Genomic DNA, 26,319 nt, shown 5'->3' on the forward strand with positions numbered 1-26,319 from the left:
AAGACGTGGCCTCACCAACGCAGAGTACAGGGTGGAAATCCCTGCCCTGGTCCTGCTGGACACACTATTCCTAAACCAGGCCAGGATGCCATTGGCCTTCTTGGCCAGCTGGGCACACACATCAGCTCATGTTCAGCTGCTGTCAACCAGCATCCACATATTCTTCCATGCTTAGCTGCTTTCCAGCTAATCTTCCCCCTGCCTGTAGCCCTGCATGGGGTGGTTGTGATCAAAACGCAAGAGCTGGCATTTGGCTTCAAATCTTGTATCTCTGGCCTTGGCCCACTGATCCAGGATGCAGTGAAAAAAAATAGTTGAACACAAATATATGACATAAGTCTTAAAGTTGTATTTTCACTCTAGCATACACAACTTTATTAATTTGAGGCATGCCTTTCCTGTATCAATAGTCCATTCTAATAATAAACAATAGTAAAAGAATCCAGCACCAGAAAAATAGTATAATTTTTATATAAGATTTATAGAGCTTAAAATGCTGTATTATTCTATATAAAATTACAAAAACTAATGTATACCAAGCATGTAGGAAATACAGAAGTCTAAATGAGGTAGAACAAATGTGTACTTTTGATCTTTATGATACTGTAATCACAAGAATATATGAGTCACTTGAGTTAAAATAAAATAGACCATGTCTGATCTGTTGGTAGTAAAGCTGGACAAAAACTGACATAACAAATAATGAGACAGGTTAAAGTTATAACACAGGAAACATCTCTTAATATTTTTTAAAGCAACACTGGACACATGTAAAATTTAAGTATAGGAAAATACCAGGGATTCTATTTGGCTATAAGCTTTGCTCTAGGCTGAAACATGGCACAGAAAGTTTCAGACGAGCATGATCATTGTTTTGTAATTACTGAAATCAATTTATATTTCTCTCAAAACAAAACATCTTTCCTCAGAAGCTTTTTCATGTACTTAAAATCTTTCCTATTAATTATATACACCTTTTTCTCTTCTATAAAAGAAAAAAATTCTGCATGTACTTTCCTTTTCAGTCCTGTATTAAAAAAAAAAAATCACCATCTATTAAGGAAGAGAGATTTTTTACCCCCTTGATCTTACTAGATTTTATTTCTCTTAAAGAGAAAGATGTGCAATCAAAAGTCGTGAGGTGACAATTTCCAAACATCTGTGACTAGTCAGTGTGGGCCAAAACTGTATCAGGAAATTGATACTGATGAAAAGCAACAGAAATTTGGGGAAAAAAAAAAATCAATTGCTTCTTCATTTTACAAGCAAACGATTACATTACTGTAAGATTACATTGGCAGAAGGGAAATAATGAGGTGTATCTCCCCTAGACCCCTAATGACATGTAACAGCACCCTCCACGGGCTCCCAGAGCTGGGGGATGATAAATATCTGCTCCCAAAGCAAGGGCTAGCAGCACTTGCTGAGACAGGATGCTGTTTGCTATAGAACCCCAGGCTACAGCCCTGAACAAACTCTGAATGTGACTAAACTGACAGAAACAGAGACTTGAAGAAAGGATTTTCATAGTAATAAAATCTGTGTAAGAAAATCAGGATCATTAAAATTCAGAAAAGGACCATTAGAAAAAAAAAAGAGCAGCAATAGTTTTAAACAGTTAAATTATGATAGCTATTGCAAAGAAACACCAATATAATGGTGAAGCATCATATTAATTTCACCAAAAATATAGGGTAACATAAGCCGGAATAGTTGATACCATTTCCCTTCCTTTCCTTTTTTCTGTCAATGCCTTGCCCTTGAGAACAGGAAATCTGCTAATACATGGTGTAACCCTATTTCTATCCCGACATAATTTTTGACCTTAGAGCATGACTCCAACATATTTCAACCGATTTCAGCTGTGCTATAAAATCAACAATATCAACATTAAGAATAACTTCCCTTGTAAGCAAAGTTCTATGAGTGGATCAACTGGACTAATACAAAAGACCTATTGTTTTCCTACCAGCACAATAATTTAATAGTAAGGAGTGCTTATCTTTTCATTGAGACTGAAATTCATTCTTGTTTAGACTAGTGTCTAAACTTGGCATATTGCACATATGCTATGGAAATTCCTTTTAAGCCCTATGAAGGATTTAGCACTTTAGAGGGATGTAGGCAATTCATAAGCCTCTGAAATTCACTTTAGAAACTCTAGACATGCACCGTGGCACCAGTGCTGAGATTCATTGAGTTACTGCTACACAGCAGAATGTTAGAAATCTCTCAGCCAAGGTACAGATGGCATCAAACACCAGAGAAGATACAGATGAGGCATATTATAATTTTTTAGTGGCAAAGCACACTAAAGTAATTTGTAGAACCTAAAGCATGGTCAAAGAAACTGCTACCATAGGAGGCCTAGTATTCATTCGGTATAGTTTCAAGGACTGCTTGAATTTTTTCAAAATATTTTAAAAAGCTTAAGTGTGTATTGCTTCAGTTTATGCCACTTCTGGTGAGGTGTGTGACATTTTATCTAAGCCTTTCCTATTCAAATGGTGTTTTACATCATCAGACATATGTTAATGATTTTAGAAATGTATCCAACAGAAAAAAAATGTCAACAATCAAAGGTTCCTATTGGTCCACTATAACTATCTGACTTTTATTTTTTTGAATTCTTTTTTTAATGAAAAATACAGAAAAAAATTTTAAAAATCTGCAATTTAAACAATATAAACACCTAAAATATCACATGAAGAAAATAAAATTCCCAAAGAATTGTCCTATATATTGCATCATGAAATTAGAGAGGAAAAGGCATCTTTCTGGGCAGAATAAACAAAGGAGTAAGTGTGATAGAAATAATGAGCCCACAGCCCACCTGGGGCTAATGAGAAATATGCTACTGACTTATAACACAAAGTACTTTTAAATACCTCTACTGTAATGTAAGGAAGAAGGCAAAGGCCACTGAACTATCTGAGAAGTGTGGGAAACATCTTGCTACCTACAGTGTGTTATTAACCATGTATGTATGTAAACTAGATATGGTCTATGCATTCACAAAACAGAAATGAAGTTGTGTAGTCATAAACAAATAGCCATCAGATAATCATAGCATCAGAGCATTTTTCATCTGAGAATTATTTGCATTAAGAAACAACACCAAAATTTAGTTGCAACTCTAAATGATCTTTAAGAAGCACCTACTTTTGGGTATTTTTCCCTAAAATATTTATCCTAGAAATGAAATCAGCTTCAATATCTGCCAAAAATGTTTAATAAGCTGCAAGATAGGAAAATACAGTATTAAAATAGCAAAAAGTTTTGATTCCTTATAGTTACTTTTTTTTTTCTAAATCTAATTGGGACCAACTGGCCTCATTGCTTCTTATAAACTTAGCAATATATATTCAGAAAAAGGAATAAAAATGAACAGATGTTTCTCCTTAAAGAAGTCAGACAAAGATTTTTCTTACACAATAAATCAGCTGCTAGTGGATTTCCAAGACAGTGCTCCAGGCTAACTGTTTAGGTATGGCTTAAAAACCTGGTTTACCTCTGTATGTATCCAAAACTGGTAAAGCAGATTAAACTGTAAATGAACAGCAAACACCGAAGGGGGAATGAAAAGAGCCATGGGCAAGTTGAACATCTGAAAAATGAAAAAGAAAACATACATTAGCTATCTAATTCTAAACTCATGGTGATACAATGAAGTACTATCAGGAGCTCAAAGCACTGTACAATATACTTGTTTCTTCTAATACATCCATAATGCAGACATTACATAGTGTACATAGATAGTGATTATTATGTTACTGCTTGATGTGCTATAGCAAATGAGACACAAATTGTTCCAAAAGAGATTTCCCACAAGCCAAACTGAGCAAGTAGAAAATCCAACATAAGAATTCATAAATTCTGGTATTAGATGCTTATATGCTGTGTACTATATGGAGCAGACAGCAACATAGCCTTGACATTAAGCGTTGCCCTATAGGGAAGAATTATCACAGACTAAACAAGGTGCAAATTTATAACACCATAGATTTTCCATCCAAACTCCCTACATAAGCACCATGAGGGTAAGACAACTTGCTTGGCTTTCCAAGTTAATTACAATTCTCACTTCAACTTTCTCATTACATCTCCCATAAAGTCCCAATATAGTGCTGATTCCTAAAAACATGCTAGCATGAAAAAAGTATCAGAAAACTGCTTATTTGGGAAATCCACAATTAATTGACTGGCTGAGCAACAGAATAAAACTTTTAAGACCTTCATATGTTAAAAGTCAGTATTTTTTCTTCAGAAAAAAGATGATCTTGAAAGATCTTATCTTTTTATTTTCCTTTTTACCTGACATTGTGTTATATCACCTGCATTGAAAAGTTAATATTTCTCTAAAATACGGAGATTTTTCCTAAACTAAACGGTAGCAGAGGTATCTTCAAAACTTTAAATCTCTTTAGCACTCAGGGAATATCTGTTTGGCAACAAGAGCTCCCTGTGAAGCACAGGAAAATTAGAAAAATATATTTCCGAATTACTACTGCCCTTTTCACAAAAAATCAAATCTTTTGACATCCCAGAAGGCAGTCCAATTGCCATGATAGGCCTCCTGGACCAGGAATTCCTTTAGTGTAGGTCTGGATATAGCATGTAAAACCAGTATTCTCTCAGTTTTAGCCAACAGGGCTGCCCAACAGATTAGAAGTCACACTGAGGCTGTGAAACAGCTGCACTTCCACCCCAGTGATGTGACTGATTCTCTCCAGAAAGTCACCACAGACACATCTCACTGTGACAAACCAATGGAGGAACAGGACCTTGGAATATCAGCTTTGTCTGCTGGCTTCAACACCAGACTGTCTGAAACACTAGGACAAAACCCTGAAGCCATTGCAGTATCACCTGGCAAGGCTGCGACAGCTGGGATTTCAAAATCTACATTTAAAGGCTTCATGGATCACAGCTGCCCCACAAATTACCTATGGGGTGTTTCTGTTTCTGTCTTGGAAGCTGCTTTCCAAGAAGTAAAGGAATTAAAAGGTAATAGAGGGGGACTAAGTTTCTGTCTAATGGCATGATAACAGCAGGATTTTTTTAAAAAAGGAATGGAGAGGAAATTGATTAAAAAAAGCCAAAAAAACCAAACCAGATGGTTTTCAGATTGTTCATGGAAGTGGTTACAGGATTGAAAGCAGGGTTAAAAAATTGTATGCTTTTTCCCTAAAAGTATCAGAAGCAATTTGGTGGTATTTACAGATGACTCAAAGAGGAAAGAAGGATCATCTTCATATTTATTTCCTAACTTATTCCTTTACACAAGAGTACTAGGATTTCCCTGCTAAGTGCTGGGATGAAAGTAATTTTATATAGATCTATAGGTAAATTTGAAACTGTCAAAGGAGAATGCTTTACTAACTGCCTCACATTTTCTTGCAGTGTAAGCTTTATTTTGCACAGAAAGGATTTTAAAGATCATTTACAGAAGTGGAACTCATGGGGAGAAATGAAAACTTCTCCCATACCAAGATTTGACTTTTCCAATTTGTGGTTCCACTGAAACAAGAAGAGCAATCTCAGGGAAAAAAAAATTACTAAACAGCTCTTTACTGGAAATGCCAATTCACCAAATCAAAAGATTTCATGGCAATGTACCAGCTTTAACAAGTTTGTATAGGAAAATCTTTCTTGGCTCCAGAATGGAATTTCTGGTCAAAACTACAAGAAAACTTTTATCACGCTGACAGATCTTTTCTCACTTTGGAATTCAGCAGCAGAGATTGGGAAAGTGCTACAGTAGCTGATGGGAAAAGCACCCAGAGTGGGGTGCAGAGTTATTTGCATCTGAGCTGCCGCACTGCAGCTGTGAGCCCCCACGCCAAAGGCACTGCCCCTTTGAAAGGTCCATGGCCCACTCTCCCATGTGGGCATCTCTTCATTTTTCCTCCCATTTGCCAGTAAAAGGTTATAACCACTTCCACTACAGAAAAGGAGTGCATTGAAACGCCTGATGTTTAGCAGAAATGCTGAGTTTCCATTCTGGGTCTCTGGGGCCACCTGCCGATGCGGCTGCAGAGGATCTGCGGGGCATGGGGGGCTGCAGGGCAGCTGCTGACAGCAAGTTCGTGTGGGCAGGAGCTCCTGTGAGAACTCTGCAGCAGTTAAAGGCAAGGATAAAATAAATTTAAAAAAAAAAATCAAAAGAGCCAACCCATTTTTTACAGACCCCAGACCTGGCAGACTCATCAGTAGACAAGAAGTGACTGCACTGAAAACTGTGTTCCCTATTCCATTTCCAGACTTGTATGTAGATGTTTCCACTGCTTTTATACCAAGGCATAGTTCAACACTTTATCTAAATGTACCATCTAAAGCGACCAAATTATTATGAATTTAATACTTGCATTAAATCTTACCCTTAAAGTTGAGAATGGTACTCAAAGCATTAAATCATAGCTTTTCAAAGAGCATGTGCAAATCTCTCACAACTGCACTCTGTTTTGTCACTTTTACATTCATTTATATAGTATTATCTTGCTTTAGCTTGCTGTCTTTTTCTTAAAAATTTATCTTTTTTCTGACATCTTTTTTCCCACTAAATGGGGCCTCTACAGTATCTCTCAGTCTACACAGTCGATTTGCTCCTCCATGGCCCCTCCAGTGGAGAAACAGAAACACTGTGTATGCAAGCAACATGAAGCATTACACATTCGGATCCAAAATCAGGAGTACATCTCACACCACTGATTGTCAAGCATGTTTTTCTATTCTCTTTCATTTCATATCTTTTCAGTCATAGATTAAAGTGCTGATTTATTTATCTTACAATGTTTAACTTAAAACACAACAGAGCTGGCAACAGAACAGTCACATAATCCCACGCCATCCACCATTAAGTTTGTCACACTCTCCACAAAATTGGATGTCAAACCCATTGAACAGTACAGTACACATTCAACAAGATCAGATCATTCTGAGATTAACTAATGATTTCACTGAGTTTCAGCTTCAAGGCAGATCCATCCATGGTTCTGGACAAAACTGTCAGTGCAAAAAAACAGCAGTTCTGTAAGAGTTAGCAAGAATTGTGATCATGCACAATAAGGCGTTGCAGAAAGAAAACTGGTGTATGTCTGAAAAGTTCAGGGAGGAGGCAAAACAGTATTTACATTAACCATATGTTTTAGTTAATATCAAATACTTGGTGAAAAAAACCTGGCACACAAAAGTACCATGTATTCCTAGATTCATTTCCCTTTGCACAAAGCATATGAATTTTAAATGCACACATATTATTTGCCAAGTGATATCAGTGTGGTCCTGAGGATGGTCTTTGGAATCCAAGGTGGCCAAACATCTTGGTCTTTCGAGTCTTTTATGCTCTCTGAAGTATCATCCTCAAAATCAGGCCATCTTACAAAGTTCTCACATGTACACCCATATGTACACACAGGCTTTTTGTCTTTTTTGAATTATTGTTTTTGTTAAGCATTTGCACATATGGTCCCAATGGGTAAATGGGCAAAGGTTAAATCTTTAACATAGGAGTATTTACAGAGGAAGCAGGGTTGTCACAGCCATCCCTTCCGCTATTGTTCATTACAGTAATTTAAATTCTAGGTAATCTTGCTAACATCACATGATTATTTTCTTAATAAATAAACAACAAGAATTTATATAGAAGGCATCAAGAAAAAGATCTAAGAAATAGTACTCCTTCATGATTTTCAGAAGAAAATTTCCCTGGAATGTAGCACTTTAACTAATTTAATGTCACGCACTTAAGACAGTTATGAACTAGAGACTAAGTCCATGTTCACTTACATAAGCACAAATCCACTTTACCCAAATTAATGGAATTATACTGGATTTCCATGGGTGAGCACACTCTCTTGACTTTGAGTCATTTGCTCACAGGCTGGATTGCCAAAGGACTGTGGGTTTCCTTCACCACCCATATTATACCTCACTGGTGAATACATATAATTATATAATTATATGTATGTATTTATATATCTAAACACATTTAATATCCCTTTTGAACTCTAATTCTGAAAATTAAATTTTGAAGTAATTCATTTTGAATAATACACAACCAGACAAACTACAATCTGATTTAAAAAAACCAAAACAGTAAAAAGAGAACATGAGGGCTCAAATTAGGAAATGAGCAGTCACCCTGGGTGCAGAACTAAACCCTAAATATTATACTACAATTAGGAACGCATTTGGAAATATAATTTTTAAAATCTGTATGTAAATACTGAATATGTACACAGCTCACCATTTCAAATTAATTTAATCTTAAATACTGCTATGTAACATACTGTTCTTACCTACAAGGGTACTGATATGACATAAATGAGCAGAGACAAATCCATATCCCTGTCCAAAGCAAATTTTAATGATGATTTCTCTCCCTGCTCCTTTTAGATAGACAGACATGTTCTGAAATAGCTGAATTATACTCTGCTTATTTTCTGTATTCATGTATGAAAAACTGAATGAAAATTCTCCAATCTACTCAACAAGTTATGAAAACATAAATGCAGGGTTATATAACTAGCCTTCTTTAACTTTTGTAGCTATTTTCATGTTTGCTGTACAATATTAGTGAACATATTTTAAACCTTATGATTATCAGATTCTTCCTTTTCATCTTCTGTGCCTTCAGTGTCAAACATCTTTTAAAAACTTATGTTTTTCTTTGAAGGGAAATAAATGCTATGCTTTAACTTTTACTAAAACTTGTTGATATTAACTTGTTTGTCAAATCTTGTACAACTTACCCAGGAGGTGTATTTCTGCAGTACAGATTGTCTCAAGGCGGTGAATAAGTTGTAATCTTCTGAACTATGGTGTACTTGGTGTGCAGCCCACAGTATATTAACCTCTGCAAGACACAAAATTTCTAATGAGGTTTGTGCTAGAGAAGCAACATTTGTTTCCCAAGGCCCTTTTTTCTTAAGCTAGAAGCAACTAATCCTCCAATTTACACTTTGTTATTTTACATTAACATAAAATAATAAAACCTAACGCTCAAAGCTGAGTTTGTGTAGGCAGGGTTACATGTCTGTCAGTGCACACAAGTCAGTGTAAATTTCATGCTGAAGTAAGGAGAGGCTGTAGCAGGAATTAAAATCATTGCTGGAAGAGCAGAAGGATGCGTGAGATGAGAATTAAACAGCCAGAAAGCCTCATCCAACTTTTGGTAACATGAGTCAGTTGGAGCTCTGTATGGGATTCAGAGGGACAAAGACTGAGGATGCTCTCATGCTTGAACTTGATAGATTTAAAAACTAGAAGGGGACACAAAATGTTCCAAAAATTGTATGCATCAAATTTTAACAACTTAACTGGTGTCGGCTTTTATGCTTACATTTTTCTGGAATGTGTGAATCTTCAACCCACTTGTGCCACAGACCACAAAACACAGCCACTGCCTGCCCACTAGTGACAAATGGAAAAAACAAACTGATGCTTGCTGGGAAGCCTTGACACAGCCAAAGGAGAGCAGTGGCTCTACTGTTACAGTTAAAAAAAAATAGTGGAATATGGGCAAAATCAGTGTCAGCCACGTCCTTCAAAGGCATGATACCTCTAATGCACTGAAATGAAGAATACTTCAAAACCCTGATTATATTTCAAGGCATTTTCTCACACAAGCGCAGACCTGGGTAGCCTGCCTGCACTGTATCTGGCCAGTGTGAAGTGGGATATTAAAATAGAAATAGTCATGGCCATCAGCTATGAGGATTACCTTAATTACAGAAAAAAGGGAAAAGCATGCAGTCAATGGAGCCCAAATAACGCCTATTTATCATAATTCTTAATTTAAGCTCTCATGTACTTCAAGGGATGAAGTATACACAAAGCCTCAGCCGATTACAGAAATTAAAAGTTGAGTGGCTGTCTGCCAGCTGCACACCCCCATTGCCACTGACCTTGTTTCACCGGAGCCATTAGAGAGAAGTTCCTCTGGCAGACATTAGAATCACATTCAGAAATCTATTTTATAATGGCTGTCTAAAGTCCTGTAATTATTTGCAACCAAGTTTACATCAAATAGTTTAGGTCTGGTGATCAACATGTACTCTAATGTAAAGTAAGTTAAAAAAATCCTCCTAATGAATCTGAGTGCACCTTTACCATTTAGGGGACTAGATAGTCTTGTAACAGGAGGCAAGAGACTTGCATGCTAGCAACCAGGACTTTTAAATCTAATTAATTTTGACAATTTGGTAATTAACATCACAAAATCATTTTTAAATTATCTCTAGGGCCTTAAAAATACTTTAAATTGCTGAAATAAATGTGTAATTTCAACTAACAAATAACACTTAACACTGAGTCTAAGAATTCTTTCTTCTTTAAATGCATTTGTTCCTGAAGGAACAAGTGTTCACTATATCAATAATTAGTGATGTCTCTCAAAAAAAACCCAAAAAACCATCAACCAAACTCATCTCAATGCATCTCTGCCTAATAAACAAACCAGGAAATGAATTATTCAGGTGAGCTTCAGTATTCAATAATAATTTATGTTTGAAATGCTTCTCAAGACCTTGACAGAAGCTAAATGAGTGAAAAAAGCATCTGAAAAGGTGGAGGTTAAAGACCTGTCTCCTTAGTTGTTTTAAAAGCATTTACTTCCTATCACAAACTGTGTGTAACACAAGCCTCCACTCAATGAAGTACAGCTGTGCAAACAGGGTACAGTAACTGGATCTTTCTTCTTTCCCTCAGTCATTTTTCAGCATTATGAAAAGTTCAAGGAAGGGAATCTATGATGATTTTTACAGTCTACTTTTATTGTAGTTAAGGTCAAATGGTTTTCAAAACGAATTACTAAAAAGGCGTTTTATTAGGATTCATTTTTAAGTTAAACTGCCTCTTACACTAACAAGTATATGGAATAAGGTAACCAAATATTGGTAAAATGTTAGTTATTCAGATGTGCAAGCCAGCTTAAATGATCTATCATTCAAAAATGCACCACAGGAATATTGGGGAGATAAACAAACAATTCTTCCACAAGTAATTTAACTGCTACAGCTATTTCTGACTTCTTTTATAGGTCAGTAAATTAAATCCGGCTACTTAATCCTATTGCTTATGACACCAATGGCACAGACTACATTAAATTCCTTTGAGAAATAGACAGACTCAATTGGAAAAAAATGTATTAACATTAATCTGAAGAAACTGATCATCAAGAACTTATTTGAAGCAGAAGAATAATATGAATGGGTGAAACAGATCACCCCAAAACTCAGTTTGTAACCATTAGTATATTAAAAATACTACAACCATAATGCCAAAAAGGCATCTCTCAAATCTAAGAAACAGACCGAGCATTCTTCATGGAATAAAGCTGACTGCTCACCAACTGCCTGAAAGAGAAATGAAATGACATGTCTCTACAGAAGACTTGTGGTTTCACTTTTTCATTTCTAATGATGATAACTTAAAAGAAAATGAAAAAATTATTTGAATGGGGATAAAATTATAAAAGACTCTTTCACACAGACTTTCTCTTATGTTATTACATAATGACCAATAAAGAAAGCAAGGTTGAGCCAATACCAACACAGATTTTAAAAAAATCATGCAGAAAACAGGAAGTGTTACTGCATTTTATAAAATGATCAAATCCTACTGTGAAGCCACAGGAAAAAAGTAGGTGATGGAATTGGAGAAGCCATTGAGACAGTGTTCTAACGGAATTTTTGATGTTTCATAATTCAAGTGTGATTGTTAAATACAATTTCAAAAATAGGTAGCTTCAATACACTACACACAAACCCCCTATCTTTCATTGAGGAGACTGAACCTCATGGAATCATAGGGTAATTCAGGTGGGACAGAACCATGAAAGGTCTCTAGTCCAACCTCCTGCTCACAGCAGGGCCAGCTTTAAGTTCCTGAGACTCACTTGGGTCTCAGAAGACCTCTACATCTGCTACTATTATGAAGAACTACCTGTCAGGGAAGATAAAGTTAGCATTTCCTTTTCATGTAGTTGTGAGGAAAGTTATACAAGTTAAAACCCAGGACAGCAAGGGCCTCCTTTCCTGTTGTGGCTTTCCCCAGTTTCCTGTGAATGGATGGAGACATGATGAGATATTCTCATCTGGGGAACAACAGGGCAACTGCATTTTGGTACTGGAGTACCAAAAATTGGTACTTGAATTAACTGGTACTTAGGTCGTTGAATTTATTACTATTATTATTACTACTTTTATTACCGACATCTACTGAATCACTTAATATTTCCATCCATCACACAATTTAAAGAATCAGCATGTAATCCCAACAGAGAATAAATTATGCCATGTAGCTAGGTGACAAAGGAAAATTGCTGCTACACAGAAACTGCTGAATGAAGGACAGGTTATGGTTTGGCCCTCAGTTTTCATTCAGCCCTTTAAGCCTCCTTGACGCCATCTCAGAATCAGACCTGCACTTGCTAAAATCAGTGGGCTCCAAGTAGCTCCAAGAGAGATTTGTATCCTAAAATTTATTCTAAAAGAAAATTAAGATTTCTCATTTTAGCATTAATTCTACGTACAAATTCTGTTATTAGAAGAAAAAAAAATCAGAGGCTGAGGGAACCAGCATGGAGAAGCACAGGCTTTGAAGGAACTTACTAGTAGCCTTGTAACAGCAATGAAGCACTGGCTAACAAGAAGCTGAAGCCAGGCTTTTTTTCAGCAGTCCCATTTATCTTCTTTTCTGGATTTTCCAAAATGAAGAAAGATTATTGATGTTATCATTCTTTTGTACTTCTCCATTCCTTCGTCCTCCTAATTAATTCATAAAATATAATGTTTCACACACTTTCAAAATCATATTGGTAAGGTGACCAATTATTTGACTTAGGCCTAATTTTTTTATTTAAAAATAATATTTCATTACTAATCAAATTCCATTCTGTGAAACCCTAAGACAGATCCAATGTCTGGGCCATATTTTATTACTTCTGAAGTATTTTTTATAGTATTAGGAAACATTCATTGTGCACATAAGATTCCTCTTGAAGAATACATAATACAGAGGTGTCAAAATGAGATTTTTATGCTGTTAATTCCAATAATTTTAAGCAATTTTGATAGCTCAACACATTTTGGTTAAAAACAGAACAAAACATGTATGCCAATAAAAACCTTAAGTAATTTTAAGGAGTGATTTCAATGGAAACAGCCATTTTATGACATCCTCAGAATCAATGAAATGGTAAAGCTTGTATACATATTTTAATTAAAAGTTAATTTCTAATCTTTTATAAAAAAGAGGCATCAAATCTTTACCATTTCACTGATTCTGAGGAGAACAGGTGAAAGTTTCCCTTCTGTACCTACTTAAATTTAAACAGAGCCTTCAGTTTTGCTATGCTAGCTATCTTTTAGAAGATGGCATGGCCCCAGCTGACCCCAGTATGGAATCTGCTGTTCCTAAACTCACAGGGCTTCCGAGTTAGATACTCTGTGCTGCGTTCACCTACAAGCAATCACAAAGGGATCATCTCCTGGGTCTAATTCTCTCTAGTCAGAATTAGTAGAAAGCCCAGGATGACTGAGGAAAGAAAAATGACCTGGAAGGTAGAAATGTCAGTCACCTCCTTTCTATGCATTTCAATCCTATCTAAAAAGATAAAAGACAGGAAAATACATAGCATTTAAATAATTTATTTGCTAAACTATTACATTTTCTGATTCAGAAAAAAACCTCAACTGTTTGATTACTCACTACCTTACTGCCTGCTCCTAATCGATGTGTTCATAGAACCATAGAATCATAGAATATGCTGAGTCGGAAGGGACCTACAAGGATTATCAAGTCCAACTCCTGGCCCAGCACAGGACAGTGCCAAGAAATCACTCCATATGTCTGAGAGCACTGCTGAAACACTTGTTGAACACTGTCAGGCTTGGTGCTCTGACCACTTTCTGGGGAGCCTGTTCCATTGCCTGGCCACCCTCTGGGAGAAGAACCTTTTCCTGATATCTAACCTAAACCTTCCCTGATGCCTCATGACTGCTCACCAAAAAGAGGAGATCGGTGTCTGCTTCTCCACTTCCCCTCACAGAAAGTTACAACTGCAGTGAGGTCTCCTCTTAGTCACCTCTTCCCCAGGCTGAACAGACCAAGTGCCCTCAGCTGCTCCTTGTACGGCTTCCCCTCAAGGCCCTTCACCATCTTTGTTGCCCTCTTTTGGGCACTCTCTAACAGTTCAAGGTCTTTTTTATACTGTGGCACCCAAAACTGCCCCCAGCACTCGAGGTGAGGCTGTCCCAGCTCAGAGCAGAACAGGACAACCCCCTCTCTTGCCCAGCTGGCCATGCTGTGCCTGATGCATCCCAGGACAGGGTTGGCTCTCCTGGCTGCCAGGGCACTGCTGGCTCGTGTTCAACCTGACATCAACCACGACCCTCAGGTCCCTTTCCTGGCACTGCTCTCCAGGTTCTCACTCCCCAATCTGTCTGTACATCCAGGGCTGTTCTGGCCCAGGTATAGAATTCAGTACTTGTCTTTGTTAAACTTCCTGTAGCTGATGATCATCCAGATCTTTAATTTGGCAAGATACCGCTGCAGGGCCTCTGCCTTGAAGGGAGTCAACAGCTCTTCCCAATTTAGTATACTACTGCTGCTTTTTAAGAATTTGAATAAATCCCTTCTCATGCAGAGCTTTTTCACAGAATCTTATTCCCTCTTTGATTCTACACTTGCATTGGACAAGCAAGCCCTGCAATACAGTACCACTTAAATTTTGTTACTGGAAAGGACAATTACTGGATTTATTTTAATGAAAGTTGCCAAAAAGCCTGTATTTTGGGACCTGCTTGGGATCCACCTCACATAAAACCAGATTCAAACAGATTAGCTATCATCTCCACAACAGAAGTAGATATGAACTGTGGTGGAACCCTTCTGTTCAGTCTGTTATGGTGTAGCCCCTATTTTTTGACTCTTCTGAGCCAATTTTGCTTTATGTTTTTTGTTTTAGTATTCTTCAGGCAGAGTTGCAGGATAACTGATTTTGCCAAAAAGCTCTGCTTCCTGCTTATTAGAAATATAATTCTTATAGGAAACATTCTTTCCTCGGTTACGTTAGTGTTAGCACAGAGCTGTGCGGGTTTAATGAGAACAGAACTGGATCCAAGGAATTTATCTGGAAGGCTCTGTTATATACCACACACCAGGAAGCATGTATACAGGGAAATGTACACTTTTTTGTTTATTTTGGTTTTTTGTTTTTAGGTTTTGTTTTTTTTTTAAATAAGACACATTTTTCTTAAATTGTGGCCCTGGCTACAGTGAGTTTCAGCAGTTTTTATTCTCAAGATAATCACATTTGTAAACCAAAGACTGGCTGTAAGGAGATCCGAGTTCAAGTGGTGAACTAGACTTGATTTACTATAGACCTTCAAACAATTTTCTTAATCTTTCTCTTTTTCTCATTTTTCTTAAGAAGCACCTATCTGTGCATGTTCCTGACCCAGAGCAGTTCTCAGCCTTTAGAAAGTAGGAGTTCCACCACTGTTTAAAATATCAGCCATTGCTCATGAAGTTGGTGTGTCAGGACAAGGGGGAACAACTCAAAAGCATTTTTTCAGCCTCAGTATTACCTAGTCCTTGGTCATTTTCCAATGAAATGCACATTGTTCTACCCAGGTAATGCCAGGACAGGCAATCATACAGCCTGTCACAAAGCCAGTATCAAAAGAACATTATGCTACCAAGAAACACCCTGTGGTCTATACAATCACAATTCCACAGTTTAATTAGTAAATTTCACTTGCTGTTCAGCATCTGATCCTTCTGGGATGTGAGATGTGCTCTTTCTGAGATTTAGTCAGGATTATCTGTTTTTCAGCCTTCTTCTTATGTTACTCTATGTGGTCAGCAAAGCATTTAGTGAGTGGGCTAACTTGTAATCAAGTAATACATAGTATATACTCCCATGGTTTGTAAGCCAAAAATTCGAGTAACCTTCCACAAAACCTGCCTCCAGAATATGTGCACAAGCCAAAACCTCCTGCTTGATCTGCTGCCATACCAGTTGAAAACACAAATCTGCTCCCACACAAAAAAGTCCACAATAAGATCTGCAAAACTTAAGATGCAGAATGGTCTGGGGAGATGTGGGAAGAATCAAGATAAGCCAAAGTATTACACATGCTACCCAGAATAAACAACAGGCCAGATCCTATCCCCTTCTAGCAAGAATCCAGGGGACTGTGAATTATACCCAGATACGCTTCTGAATCTGTAAAATATTTAAAAGATCATGTGGTTAGGAAAGCAGAGGCTCGCCAGGTCAAAAATAATGGTCCTCTCAACCCATAAGTGCCTTATGTTATTTCCTGGCGTCCTCATATGCATGGGACATCAACGAAAAGGCTAGAAAAAGCCACAGCACACCCAAAGATTCAGTCTCTTGAAACAAGTAGGAGCAGTTCTCTTGGAAACTCAGCTACATGAGTCAAACTTCTTGCAGCATTGTTATATCCATGTAAATCAGAGTAAAAATCTCAGTTATTACATTAGGACAGTGTGAACCCATGGCCTGTGAGCTTTTCATACAGTTTCCAGAAACTGAACAGTCTGTTTCTACGTACACCATGGAAAGCTACAAAGGAATAAAGGCTATCAGGTAAGATTCAGAAATAAGTAACAGTGACTCAATATCTGACTTCACTCATCATTGTAACAGAAAATAAACATGCATTCCTTTGTGTGAAAAGATACTGAGAAGATAAAGGATTCAAAGCAATTTTAGCACGCAATTGTTGGATTTGGACATTTCCACAAAGACAAATAGGAAACATTAAAAAAATAAGAAAAATACAATAGGGATTATCCATATAAGTTTACTCTGAAAATAGTGGAACATTTGCCAAGTCTTTCAGTCCACAGTAGGTCTCACAAAAATTCTGCTACAACAACTTGCCTGACCAGCCTGTTCCTCACACCTTCCTGAAGCCAATTTTCAAGTGCTCTTGTTGTCTGGAGCAGCTCTGCAGCTGGTCAAAGCTTTGTTTCCCTGAGCTCTGGACAATCCTCTGTAAAGACAGGAGTCTCTACACCATCAGGAACCATGATGGCAGTAGCTGTTGCACTTTCACTTGTCTCTTTCACATGTGTATAAAGCTTGATTCAGGTATTCTGTTTTACAGTTGTTAAGGATTTCATAACAGATTCTTTAACGTATAAAAGTGTTAAAACAGCTCTGATTTGTTTAAAAAAAAAAAGAAAAAAAATGGTGCCATGGCACTTTCAAGGATAACCAGATTATAGCACAAAATCCTCTTTGAGAACCCAGTCCCAAGCCCTATCAAGCATTTTCCACAAATACTGGCCTCAATTTTTTACAAATACCCTTTATTGAGTGAGGGTTTCTCCTGGTTATAACAAGGTTTATCCACCTAACACCTCACAGCCTCCTGACTGAGTGACACACCATATTTTAACTTCTGAAATTCATTGATGTAGAAACTTTTTGTAGCACTTTGCTTTCTGCTCCTTTTTTACTACAAAGAGGAGAATATGGCTCATGAATTTCACAACCCTAAATCATCGTGTTGTGAAATTACATTTATGCATTAAAATAAAACCTGTAACAAATTTCTGTGTAAAGAAGATCCCCAGCAGCTGTTTCAAAATGACTTCTATAAGTCTGTGCCACTTTATACAAGCTGCAGACTTGACTTAAGCTTCCCCCAGTATGGGCAATGACAGCCCTGGCAGTCTTTAATTCTGAGCACTTGCCAACCTGTGTAACTTAGTGTTACTGAATACTGAGGTCAAACTGTGGCATGAACGTGTGAAGTGCATTAACTGTAACAGAATTAGCACTGTATTCATTAGCCTGATGATAAAAAGAGAACTGAGACTAAATTAAATAAAACTTTAAAGGAAAAAGAGAAATTACTTTAAAAAATCTAAAACCCAAGTTTTACTTCAAGTCTTTCCATTTATTTTTTTTTTCTTTCCCCAAAAGAGTCTCAGCCACTGAAATGTCAGCTTATGCAATTTGAGAACATATTCATCTTGGAGGATCTTAGAAGGAAATTGCTGAAATTAAATGGGGAAAAAAAAAGAGATAATTCTCCTTTTGTTTTTTAGTGTGGGGGAGTGGGGTTGAGAGTTCTCCTCTGGTATTCTGGGCTGTCTTTACAAAAGATTGATGTCTGGTGTCACTGTTAGGAAGTGCAAACTGTTCAGCTTCACTGCAATCTATGTCCTCATCCTCTTGCTCTGCAGGATACCACATACTTTGGCAGGCAATATTCAGAAGGGAAGCACTTTAATGGCAAGAATGGATACCAGTGAAACCTTTTCCCACAACGTCCAAAACTCTGAATGTGCACACGTTAAAGCAACATAAAGCTGGAGGATATTAGGAAGAAAATAATAACTGATAGTAACTGAGACACATTAAACTTACTTTTTTTGCCCCTCAGAACAATATATTCAAAAAATGCTCGGGAAATACACACTCAAGGGTGAAAAAAAGAAAAAAAAAAAAAAACCAAAGGATGAACTGGAATGATTTCAAGTCTTCCAACCTAAAAGCATAAACATAAACATACTTTATCAAAGGAAATATCCATGGCCCCTTCATGTATCCTTTACCTTTCAGGCTGAATTCTTGCATTCATTTATTTGGTTGGTCATTTTTTCAAACTAGATACAGTAAGAATTAACACTGGTAAGTCAATTTATTCTGGTATAAAAAAAGGAATTGGCTCTCCACTTTTCTCTTCCAATCTCTTCCAAAGTGTTTTAAATTACTTCTTCAGCTAAGCTCCTGAATGACAGATGTGCGGAAATGCAGACTAGATTTGCAAAAAATTCTCCAGAAATTTACAGACATATTGGGAAAGCCTGTGCTTATTAAGCAGCGGTAGCTCTATTGTATTTGGAACTTCATCCACTTCATTTATAGCATATGTGATGTGTGCTAAGAGACTTGTCCTTCCACAAACTACATTTGGACCAGTGTTGTCAGTACTTATTTTATGCTCCCTTTCCTCAGAGCATATAGTTGACCACAGATCCTCTGTATCCATCAAGTAATTACCTATGGCTGCATCTGTAATGGATGCTCTGGACACTATTAAGCATGCTAAGACTTAAATAGCCTTTTTCATTTATCATTCCAACAAGAAGGACATGGAATCCATTTAAATAGATTAGATAAAGAGAGCAGAACAGTTAATAGTCAAAGCAGGCAGCCTCAATTTAAATGTGAAGAAGAAAGGTATAAATTTGCCTCCATACTCCATCAAGCTGGGATCTGCTTGGTAGAGTGCACTCCTAAGTGTGTCAGCTGGGATTATCAAGAGGATGCCTCTAGCACCAGAATGCTATCTTCAAGGTTTTGTCTCCCATCACTCCCTGTCCTGTCTCTTCAGCAGGGAGCCTAAATTAGGACTTCACAAAAAGGTCTTAACATTGGAGCCATCCATAAGGATACAGGCACTGGCAGATTCTCACATTTAACCACAAGGCATGAAACAGCCTTTAAGAAAGCCTTTTACTGGGTGCCCCTTGCTACTTGTGCTCCTTGAACTCCAAATATCAGGAGTATCAGTATCCAAATATCAGTCAGAAGAGTAACTTTCTATTACATTTCCTTTTTCCCCAAAATATTGATAAATGATTACTAGCAGGAGACAGGTGAAACCACGCACAGTAGAGTTTCATGTGTGGGGTTCATTTCAATGTGTGCTGTAAGTTCTGGTAATAAGTTTGTAGAGCTGAAGGTGCTCCTGCACTACCAGCAAGCACTGAAACAGATTGCAGGTCTGGGAGTGCAAAACAATGGCTGGCAACACCAAGCACTAACAGATGAAGCCGGAGGTGCGGGGGAGCAGGAATACCAACAGACTCCTATGATGCTAATTCAGACTGATTTGTCAAAGAGCAGCTCTAGCACTTGACCTGTAAAGGCACTACTCCTACATGCTCACTGGGTTTGGCAGCCACATGTCTCCTGAATGATGTTGCATTTTCTGACTTTGAAATCCTTTTCTTTCTGTTAGCTCTGGTACTAATTATCCAGCCACTAGCTATTGGCCTTCAGAGACAGAAAATAGCAAGTGTGGAAAAAAAAGATTTTTAGCTGATTAATTATGACATTTGTACACTGTAAATTGATTCATTTTTTATCCTTTATCTGTTTGCTCTAAGCTACAGAACAAGCTAAGACTGAAAGCTCAATGCAGGATGTAACTGTTGTACTTTGTACTTTCCAATCACACAAAAGTCAGCACTAAAGCTATGAAGTGCAGGATACTAGACTGCAGGATTACCTCAACCACTGAAGTTGTATATAGGAAACAGATCTGCCTAAGAAAAATAGGCTCCTCTACTCTATACAGTGTGATTATTATCTGGCAAGGGTAGTGTATTTCATTTTCAATATAAAAACAGAAAGGTTTTTTTGCTGCTTTGAGATCTCTGCTTAAAATCCTTAAAATCTTTGTTAGACAAAAGAACTGACCCAAAACAAGTGTGTTGAGCCAAACTCAACTCTAGTCTACCAAAAAAGTCCTATTACTCCACAGCCAATCTCCACCTACTATTAGCAGGGGAGGAGAGGGAAACAGAGAATCTTTATCTGAAAAAGTGTTGATTTTTTTTATGGAAAACATACTTGTAAGTACAAAGTTTTACAGTGTGTTAAGACATACTGAACAGTATGCATTTATGTATAATTTCATAGGATATTTTATATGCACTCCAGCATCCATTATCTCTATACCCAGCATGGGAGCTTTCAAGCCTTTTAAGTTAAAGGACTATCCTGTGTTCATCTCACCACAAAATTAGTATTTGATGGAAGATCCCAGCAATTTTTTTTTTCAAATTCCCAGCCAAGAGACACTCAGTGACAGCAAAACAGTGGCCAGAGGGAAGCAGAGCACAGCTCTGCCAGTCCACGCTAAGAATATTCTTTAGCCAAAACTCCAGAAGTATTGCTAGGAGCTTACACTAGGGAATCAGGACATAGATAATCAAATCAGTAAAACTGGCATGTTCTAATATCACAACATCTAAGACAGTGGCTATAGCACAGGAACCTTCTTTATTTCACCTCCAGGCAGAAAAAAGGGGGAGAAAAGAAGAATTTAAGAAAAAAGGCAGTAGGGGGGCATTGCAGAAACACAAGCAAACCTAACTTAGAGACAGCTGCTGAAATACATCAATACAGTAAATTCACATATGTTTATAAGGAGTTTGAAGGATATAAAAATAGACATGATCTTTCAGAAACAGATCAAACTTTAAGTGATTGTTTAAATAATTTTAATCCCACTTCAGTAATGTTCCAAATTATTTAATCACTGCTATAGATTAGAAGCATGTCAGATAAAGCAAGTGGGAATTGAAAGACATGGTCAGAATAAAACATTTTTTTGTTCATCAGTTTATACCAAGAAAATTTTACTTCACTTTTGTTCACTTCTTCTGCTACTAGCCAAAAAAGATCTGTAGTTTAAGAGTACTAAATACTCTTCTTATTCCCCCACCAACACTGCAAGAAAGACAGTATTGTCTTGATAAAATTTGGCTCTAATAATATTAAATGTTTTGGCATAACATCAGTACAGATTACAAATAGTATAGGTGTCTGTTTCCAAATCTAAAAGCAAAACAAACATCTGCATTTTGCAGCTGGCTAGGGCAATCATATCGCCACATAGATGTTAATCTAATTCTATTACAATAGGCTTCTAATCATCCACATACTTCCTCTGAAACTAGATTCAAACCCTTAGATCAAGAGCACTTCTTTCTGTGCATTTACTGAGCTTATAGAACCTAACAGCTCTGATCTCTTCCGAGACTCTGTGGATCTTCTGTGCCATAAGACGACATAAGGTCTGAATATTCAAAGTTATAAGGAAAGATTTATAAAGGTGTACAAGAGACAGATACATTTGTTTCTGGAATTAGATAGGGCTGGTGAAGTAGAGCTCAGTGGAAAAGCAGGTGGTTGAGATTATGATCAACCAGGCAAACAAACTCAGGCAAGCTGGACCAGATGGCCTTTTTTCTGTTACCAATATTACTTATGTTCCTATTCAGCTGTAAGAAATTACAAATAGTTTACCTGTTCAGATTTTTCTGACTCAAATTACATAAGATCAATGCTCTCACTTCATTGTCACATTAAAACTTATCATGACACTGTCTGTAATTCTATTTAATAATTTACAATGCTGCCAACCCAGAGGAGAAACCAGTAGGTGTAATGAAGAAATTTTGCCTTTAAAAACACCAATTACATAGCAAACCATACAAACAAAGGAAAGAAAAAACCCCAACAAAATTGCCAAAAACTTAATCTAGAGGATTAAGTGCTACTAGATACAAACAAAATCTGAAGTCAAACCGTATTTCCTGCATTAAAAGATGAAATTTGGAAGGAAAATTAATGGCCGTGACTAACCTGTAGTCACAGAGATTGCATGACCCATTAATTTACAACTGCACTAACCATGTCTAAATCTCTCCATCTAACATGTGACACAGTTCAGAGGCAATAAATTTAAAATCAGAATGGTATTTCACAGGTGCGCAGAAAAAAGTAACATCTCTAAGATTCCAATTTGCATTAATTTATTTCAAAACTATACAAGCAATTTTTGCATGTGAACTTTTTGAACTTTGGACTAATACGACTGTGGCTTTTCTGTGACAGCAGATCTGGATAACTGTTAGAAAAGCAAACTTTACCATTTGTGGGGTATACTCTGATGCTGTAAAGATCCCAATAATCTAGTGAAAAAGTAACTGAGTGAAAAGACTTATAGTATTATGACCAGCCTTCAGAGAAATCCACTATTTTCCAAAATAACACTCTCCACTGTAATTTGATATCACGCATTGTAATACAAAGCAAGCTGTACCTATCATACACTTTAGAAATCATTCTGCATTTATGTCCATTTACATTTTAAATATCATCTTGGCCAATTAAAGTCTAAGCTCTTCAGGCACTCCAGGTGCAGGCACATTGAGGCCACATGAAGAACTGCTACGTACCAGTTTACATCAATCAAGAGTCTTAGAAGACACCACAAAAATGTATAAACTATCTATACCTACTCTTCATATGTTTTTATTACAGCATGCATAGAATGTGGTTCATCCCACAGCCACTGATATTCATAGTTATTGATTGCTGCTTAATTTCTTCATAATTATTTCAGAGGAATGCTGGAGGAAGAATTTGAAACTCATATGCTGTGGCTCCCAGTACAGATCATATTTTAGGGATAGCTTTAACAACCCCACAAATTTTCTTGTTCCTGGCTCTGCAGACATGCAAACATTTTAATTGACACAGGGTATGGAGTTTTGGCTGGTATGTTTACCATTTATAGTGAAAAACAGAACACAGCACAGTTCTTCTAGATATACTGGGCTGGCCTGTGAGTAGAATGATAGGTGAAGTGAGCAGAGCTAAAATCAGTGGAAATAAGGAGACTTTCCCACTAGCACAGGAAAAAATGCCTTGAGTGGTATTATTAGAATCAGGATGTGACTATAAGTTTCTCAGAGTTGCATCTCTCCCTGGAATGTCACAACAGGCAGGCAATACATGGTTTTTGTCACATTTCAAAGTTTTTAGGTATCTGAAGTCAAAGAATTTTCTTGTTCTATTTTATAAATGCATCCACTGTTGTGGTAAGGCAAAACTTCAGATATTGGAAGCCTTCACCATATTCCAGCATTCACTCATTTTAAGGGAAGTCAGATGAGCAGTTGTATCTTAAGGGTGTCCTTACTTTGGGACTTCCCCACATAGAAATGTGATTATTTGTGTATTCAAGTGTTTTGTTCAATCAGAATCACAGAGATTTAAAATGTCTGTCTTTGTTTTGCACCATGTACAGTATTAATAGCCTTTGTATAACTATCTGAACAACTGAAACAACTCTGTTTATGATATATATTCCAGTACTTTATGCCAGTCTCACTAATTCAGAACAATAAAATAAGCATTAATGCAAAAAACTGAGCTTTACTGTGCAGCCAAATAGAGAGATAGATAGTTGAGGGTTTCTCCTGAAGGCCACAGCCATAATCCTGTATGATCATCCAGCTACATATTGTGTTAGTGTACTGTATATACAGATGTTTATACAGATTCTATTCTGCCTTTGCATAATTTAATGAAAATGTTTATTGTAGACTACTTACTCTTCCCTGTTCCAATGCAGTTGAGAAGAGCAGAATGTTTGTACATCATCAGTCTGAATATCAGCAGGACACTTAAAAACTGAATCACAAAAGCAAAGATAAAACCATCACACTCTATGCCAACCATCACAGTCTCTTCTATGACTCTTTGATCATATTTTCAAGAGTATTAATATCCTTATTGACTCTTAGATCAAGAGATGAACATGAACAAAATTAAAAGCATAGAAAGCACATTTCCTCGAGAATTCTCCAAACCACTAAATAAATAGGATGGTTACAACCTCCTGTCCATATTTAATTCAACTCTCTTCACTTCCAGTAGAGAAATCAAGTGAAAGAGACCTCACATTTTCAGGAGCCTAATCAGGGACAAAGATATGTTTAAAACAAAAAAGAGAATGATTTTGGTGTGAGCATTGGCACTTTAAAAAAGTATAAATATTTTTGAGCAGTCTCTTTTCATTAAAGAAACTGACATTCTAAGACATTCTAAGAAACTTTCATTTCAATACAACTTAATAATAAAAAGTAATTGTTGTTCCTGTAATGATTTTTTTATTAAAAACCACAAAATCAGAAAGTGATCTGATTTACTACAATATTTAACATTTCTGTATTTTGCCTTATTTTACTTCAGTAGTTTGGAGACAGTTTAAGTATTCTTACCATAATTTGTTCTATCAAATTAGATCAGACAAACAGCTTTTCAGTGAGGGCTTAATCCTGCAAGGTGCTGAGGCCTCGGCAGTGTGTACATACTGTATACAGGCTGTCTTCTCTTGACCTGCAGTCCTAGACTTGAGCAACAAGAGATACTAAAACCTGTGAGACAAAGAAAATTTGCTTGGACTATAAGCCCAGAAGAATTTCACACCTTTGGTGTCCTATGCATATTAGGAGCTTATGTATAAATTGCCAACCTCATGACCCAAGAAGTATGCAGTTTATGACCTCATGCACCACTAAATCCACAGGTGCAGGGGTTTTCTTGCATCTTGAAGAGTGAACCACAAATGGCAAACATTTGTACTACATTCTCAGACAAATCAGTATTATCTATAAATACCCAGAAGATTGTTCCTTGTCACTTTCAGAAACATGCTACATTAATTTTGTATTTCTGGATAGAAAAGATTTTGGAGATGGAAGAGTACCAAAAGAGTGGCTTTCCTCAGAACTTTTTGTTATAAGCCAAAATGCTGGAGGAAGTCTTGACAAGAAAAACTAACCTAGTGACTAATCTTTGTTTGTACTTGAAAAGATTAATAAGAGTATTATTGAGAAATATATCTGCTCTGTCCTGGAATTTCTGGCTTTTACTTCCTCTAAAACCTTTATCCAAAATCTGTATAAGTTAATCCTTTTGGTATTAACAACTGTTAATACCAAAAGGATTAACTTATACAGATTAGACATTGATGTCTAATGTTTTGATCTCTGGGTGTCAACCACGTTTTTGGACTGGCCAAATTACAGCTCCAAGGCCTGTGGGAGCAAGTCACCAGCTCCAGCTTATACATTGCTGCTGATTTTCCCAGACATGGCTTTGCCCTACCTCAACAACATCCTCATGGGAAACTCTGGCTTAGAATTTACCCCTCTTATTCAGTTGTGGCAATCAAAGCATGGCCAAAAAGCACCATCTTGTATTCATGACCATCTTTACTAATAAAGCCCTTGACAAAGAACAGAAATCCTCCTTTGTGCCATAAGTATTCAATCTATCACTTCACACATCAAGATGGATTTGATGCTTCTTCAGCCCAGAAGATCAGTACACAATCACTTAAAATACAGAACACAGGTGCCTACGTACAACACACAAGGAGATTGCAATTTTGACCTCTTAATACAATAGCTTATTTCAAGATAAAATTATTCAAATGTTAAAATCAAGAAATCTGAGCAGCATGCACCTAGGATTTTGCATTCATAATCTTCCCATTCTTTGTGTACTTCTGTGTAAGAATGCAGCTACATATTACCTAATGACATTCCCCTGCAGTACAGTCACATGCTGCTTGCAGCAGAGGTGTGAAGACAGATCCTACTCATAGCCAATTTTACTAGGCCAGTTTTCATGACAGCTGAACTCTAAAACTTGAAGGGTGCATGTAGGGATTTGCCTGT

The 26,319-nt window shown here is 37.0% G+C and overlaps 1 protein-coding gene across 2 annotated transcripts in view; it reads right to left on the reverse strand.

Moving 5' to 3' along the window:
• The window catches only part of AGMO (alkylglycerol monooxygenase), a 187,072-nt gene that overhangs the window by 102,222 nt on the left and 58,531 nt on the right, over nucleotides 1-26,319 (reverse strand). For both annotated transcript variants that reach the window (XM_026799496.2, XM_005480836.2), the window contains exons 4-5: nucleotides 8,754-8,857; nucleotides 3,512-3,607 (exon numbers count right to left, since the gene is read on the reverse strand). In XM_026799496.2, the coding sequence (XP_026655297.2) occupies nucleotides 3,512-3,607; nucleotides 8,754-8,857 (200 nt within the window). The remainder of the gene's footprint in view (nucleotides 1-3,511; nucleotides 3,608-8,753; nucleotides 8,858-26,319) is intronic.

This window comes from Zonotrichia albicollis, chromosome 1 (genome assembly GCF_047830755.1).
Source record: "Zonotrichia albicollis isolate bZonAlb1 chromosome 1, bZonAlb1.hap1, whole genome shotgun sequence".
Lineage (NCBI taxonomy): Eukaryota > Metazoa > Chordata > Aves > Passeriformes > Passerellidae > Zonotrichia > Zonotrichia albicollis.